General features: G+C 44.0%; 1 protein-coding gene across 1 annotated transcript in view; it reads left to right on the forward strand.

Annotated features, from left to right (window-relative positions):
* The window catches only part of LOC123506299, a 30356-nt gene extending 28847 nt beyond the window's left edge, over nt 1–1509 (forward strand). Inside the window, exons 2-3 of the mRNA XM_045258264.1 lie at nt 50–181; nt 1086–1509. Coding sequence (XP_045114199.1) covers nt 50–181; nt 1086–1238 — 285 coding nt within the window. The 3' untranslated portion in view covers nt 1239–1509. The remainder of the gene's footprint in view (nt 1–49; nt 182–1085) is intronic.
* Nucleotides 1510–5000: the final 3491 nt, after the last annotated feature.

The following is a 5000-nucleotide window of genomic DNA, read 5'->3' on the forward strand; positions in this document are numbered from 1 at the left end:
ATCTCTTACTTTTCTCTTTCCTATTTCATCACCGCCTTCCTTCCCCCAGATGGCGCGGGCCGGATTCCTGGTGGTGCTGGTGGCGCTGGTTGTGTTGGCGGCGGCAGTGTGTCAAGCCCGCTACCTCCCCACCAGGGCAGATGATTCTCGCCTCGACGAAATTAGGGAGCTGCTGAGGGAGGTGAGACGCGACAGGTGTTCCCTCTGAGCCTTACACTTCTTGTCCCTTGTCCAGTTCAGGGACCTTAACTTCTTTAGGACTGGGAAGATTTTTTTACTATGAGTTTTGGGTACGACTAGACGATTTTTCTTACATTAAGAAGGGTTTATGGAGGTCAAAAGATAATGTCCAGAGTCTTCACTATTTTAGTTCCTATATAAGTTTGTGAAACTGTATAGAATCACCAAATATTAAGCGGAATAAATATGAAGACGCGTCCCATTATTGAAACACTTACGACAGTATTATGAAACACTTAGGCGCGCACCTTTACAATATATACACTGAAAAGATCTTAGTTTTTTTTTTCTTTTATGTTATGGTCTATAGTGCTCGTAGGTATACTTGAAGAATATGTATGAGAACCGCTGTTCAGCTTCCACCCATTAGTGGTTCAAGCAATTCTATTTATAGTGGTACCCATATTAGGGTCCATATCACCACCCAAGCGCATCTTTGGTGTAACCACCTAGAACCTGGGTATCATGGTGACTTGTAGCCAACTTTAAAACACTCCACAAATGGCAAAGTTTCAAGGCGGTACGTGGTGGGATTCGAACCTACACATGGACATCTGCCCGATCACACGCCCACCACTTTATCCACTATGCCACCGCCTCCTTTAGAGTAACATGGGTTTTTAAGGATGCTCTTATGGTTTTAGAGGCAGATTAATGCTATTTTCACATTGTTAACAAAAAAAAAAACCACTCTGGACAATCAGGCTATAATAATTTCTGTGGTCTTTGAAAACAGTGACGGTGAGGGAGCAAAGTTTCTTGTTACGAGTCACTGTTATAAACGTTTGAATTATTTCCTAATGGTCCTCACTAATACTCTCTCTCTCTCTCTCTCGCCCTCGTAGCTGCTGGAGAGGACGGCTGAAGGCGGCGTGGGCGGCAGCAGCAGCAGCAGCGGCAGGATGGCTTATGACAAGAGGTTCCTGTTCAAGCGAGCCGCCCCCGTGGAGGTCGCCGGCGCAGAGGTGGTGGAGCCCCTCATGAACCTACCACAGTAACTCCTCCACTCCTCCACCACAGTCCCTCCTCCACCCTCATGTACCTCCTCCACCTCGACACAGTGTGGGAGAATATTATTATTATCATTTTTTGTAAATGTTAAGTCAGAAGAGTGAAGGGCACAGAGTGTGACAGATTAAGCCCCACTCCTCCTCTTCCTCTTCCTCCTCTTCCTCTTCCTCCTCCTCTTCATCCTTTCACTCTCTTCCTCATCATTCTCATCCTTCCTTCCTCTTCTTCTTTCTTCTCCTCCTCCTTCTCTTTTCACTCTCTTCCTTATTCTCCTCTTCCTTATTTACTAACCTCCTCCTCCTCCTTCTCCTTCATTGGTGAGGGAAACCAATAGTACTCTCCTCCTCCTCCTCTTCTTCTTCCTCCTCCTCCTCTAATTCCTCTCCCTTTCCTTCCCTTTCGTGTAATTTCCTGTTCCTTCTTCCTTCCTTCTTTCCTTCCCCACAAACATTCACTCAAATCATAGTCTCCTTTTCACTTTTTCCTCCCACTCCCTCTCCCATCTTCCTCCTCCTCCTCCTCCTCCTCCTCCTCCTCCCTTTCCTTTCCTCCCTTCGTTCAAATCTACCCTCCTTATTCTCCAAATTTCCTCCAACTCCTCTCTTTCTTCCCCCTCATCCTCTCCATCTCCCTCCCCTCCACCGCCACCACAACTACCACCACCACCACCAGCCCCTACACCCCGAGGAGAGCCAGAGTCCTCCACCTCATCTCCACAACGATATGTCCATTATCTCCACATGACGGTTCTCCACTTACGGCTTCCACTTGTCAAAAAAAGAAAGAAAGTGGATGTTCTTTATTCTCTCTCTCTCTCTCTCTCTCTCTCTCTCTCTCTCTCTCTTATTTCTTTCCTTCTCCTAGCTAAAAGAAAGCGAGCGTAGAGGGAGCTTTAAAAAATGATGAAATTACATAAAACTTGTTATCTCTTTCTTTCTCTCTCTCTCTCTCTCTCTCTCTCTCTCTCTCTCTCTCTCTTGATCACTTCTCCTATCTTCTCTCCTTCTTCTCCCTTTCCTCCCTCACCACAATGGAAGAAGACCACTATCCTCCTCCTCCTCCTCCTCCTCCTCCTCCTCTTCCTGTATTTCCCTTCCTATTGTTTGTCCTACACACATACCACCACCAATAATAATAACAATAATAATAATAATAATAATAATAATAATAATAATAATGGAAATAAAGGAGGATACAATGATAAACAATTACTATGATGTATTATCCTAAATGGTGTTTGTTTGTCTGTCTGTCTGTCTGTCTGTGTGGCGGAGAGATTTCTTAAGAGGAGAATAAAGACAATGAAGTAAGAATATTGTGTTAGTGTGTTTTTCCAGTGCTTACTTATCTCATGGGGGAGGGGAGGGATGGGGAGGGGCGGGGTGAGGTGGAGAGGGGAAAGGAGGGGAGGAAAAGAGAGGGAAAGGGAGGGATCGAGGAGGAGTAGGATGGTGATGGGGTAGATGAGGAAGGAATGAAGGAATGAAGGAAACGAAAATGGAAAATGAAAGAAGAAAGTAAATGTAGAAAGAAAAAGAAAAGAAAAAGAACAGCAAGAAATACTACCACTACTACCACTACTACTACCACTACTACTACCACTTCCACTACCACTACTACTACTACTACTACTACTACTACTACTACTACTACTACTACTACTGGCACTGTAAGGGAAATGGCGACTACGTGGGACTATTTTTTTTAATTTTTTTATTTAATTGTTGCCCTTCGCCAGTTTTTCCCCTCAAACATAAAAAAAACTACAACTACTACTACTACTACTACTACTACTACACACACACACACACACACACACACACACACACACATTTCCTCGACTTAAGACTCGAGCTACTATAGTAACAATAATAATAATAATAATAATAATAATAATAATAATAATAATAATAATAATAATAATAATAATAATAATAATAATAATAATAATAATAACGGTGATAGCGAAAGCAACAACAACAACAACAACAACAACAACAACAACAACAACAAAGGAGAGGAATGGATCCGGGGAAGATTAAGAAGAAAATTATAGAAAGTAAAAAGCGACAACAAATACAGAAAAATGAAGAAAAAAGAAGATAAGAACATGAGGGAAAAATTGTCAGTCAGTCAGTCAGTCAGTCAACCAGTCTGTCAGCCAGTTAACCAGTCAGTCAGTCACTCAATCAGTCATTCAGTTAGTCAGCCACCCAGTCAGTCAATCAGCTAATCAGTCAGCCAGCCACCCAGTTAGTCAATCAGTCAGTTAGCCAGTCATCCAGTCAGTTAGTCAATCAATCAGTAAGTTAGCCAGCCAATCAATTAATCAGTCAGTCACCCAGCCAGCCAGCCAACCAGTATGTCAGTCAGTCAGTCAGTCAGTCAGTCAGCAAGTACATGGAATATTCACCCATATAAACAAGGTCAATAAACGAAATATTTCCCTCACAATTGAATATACATGTATGATTTTTCTTATACAAGTTACAAATAAAGACCACGATAGGCAGAACATCCTGAACTATTATAAGACTACAGCCACAACTACTACTACCACCACCACCACCTCTGACTACTACTACTACTACTACTACTACTGCTACTACTACTCTACTATTATTACTACTACTGCTGTTGCTACTACTACAACAACTACTACCACCACCATCACCCCCACCACCACCACCCTGACTACTACAACTATTACTACTACTGCTGCTGCTGCTACTACTACTACTACTACTACTACTACTACTACTACTACTACTACTACTACTACTACTACTATGAGAGAGAGAGAGAGAGAGAGAGAGAGGAGGGGAGAGGGGAGGAAGGGAAATGGAGGAAAGGTAACAGGGAAGAATGGAATGGGGGAGGGTGATTCATACCTATACCCCTCCCCCTACCCCACCCCCCATCCTCTCTCTCTCTCTCTCTCTCTCTCTCTCTGTCTGTGTGTGTGTGTGTGTGTGTGTGTGTGTGTGTGTGTGTGTGTGTTTCACTTTTGATCTGCTGCAGTCTCTGACGAGACAGCCAGACGTTACCCTACGGAACGAGCTCAGAGCTCATTATTTCCGATCTTGGGATAGGCCTGAGACCAGGCACACACCACACACCGGGACAACAAGGTCACAACTCCTCGATTTACATCCCGTACCTACTCACTGCTAGGTGAACAGGGGCTACACGTGAAAGGAGACACACCCAAATATCTCCACCCGGCCGGGGAATCGAACCCCGGTCCTCTGGCTTGTGAAGCCAGCGCTCTAACCACTGAGCTACCGGGCCGTGTGTGTGTGTGTGTGTGTGTGTGTGTGTGTGTGTGTGTGTGTGTGTGTGTGTGTGTGTGTGTGTGTGTCTCTTATCTAATGTCCTCTTCCTCTCTCTCTCTCTCTCTCTCTCTCTCTCTCTCTCTCTCTCTCTCTCTCTCTCTCTCTCTCTCTCTCTCTCTCTCTCTCTCTCTCTCTCTCTCTCTCTCTCTCTCTCTCTCTCTTCTTTTTCTCTTTTGTTTATCGAATAATAATTTTGGGAGTTTTTTTTCATAAAATTCTTTTGTATCTTCTTTAACACCACCACCGTCGCCGCCACCACCACCACCGCCGCCACCACCACCACCACCACCACCACCACCACCACAAAAACAACAATAGGTGTGGGAAGATCAAAAAAATGTTGTTGTTGTTGTTATTGTTGTTGTAAATAGAAGTGGTGGTGGTGGTGGTGGTAGAGAAAAAAGGAAGGAAAAT

This window comes from Portunus trituberculatus, chromosome 19 (assembly GCF_017591435.1).
Source record: "Portunus trituberculatus isolate SZX2019 chromosome 19, ASM1759143v1, whole genome shotgun sequence".
NCBI lineage: Eukaryota > Metazoa > Arthropoda > Malacostraca > Decapoda > Portunidae > Portunus > Portunus trituberculatus.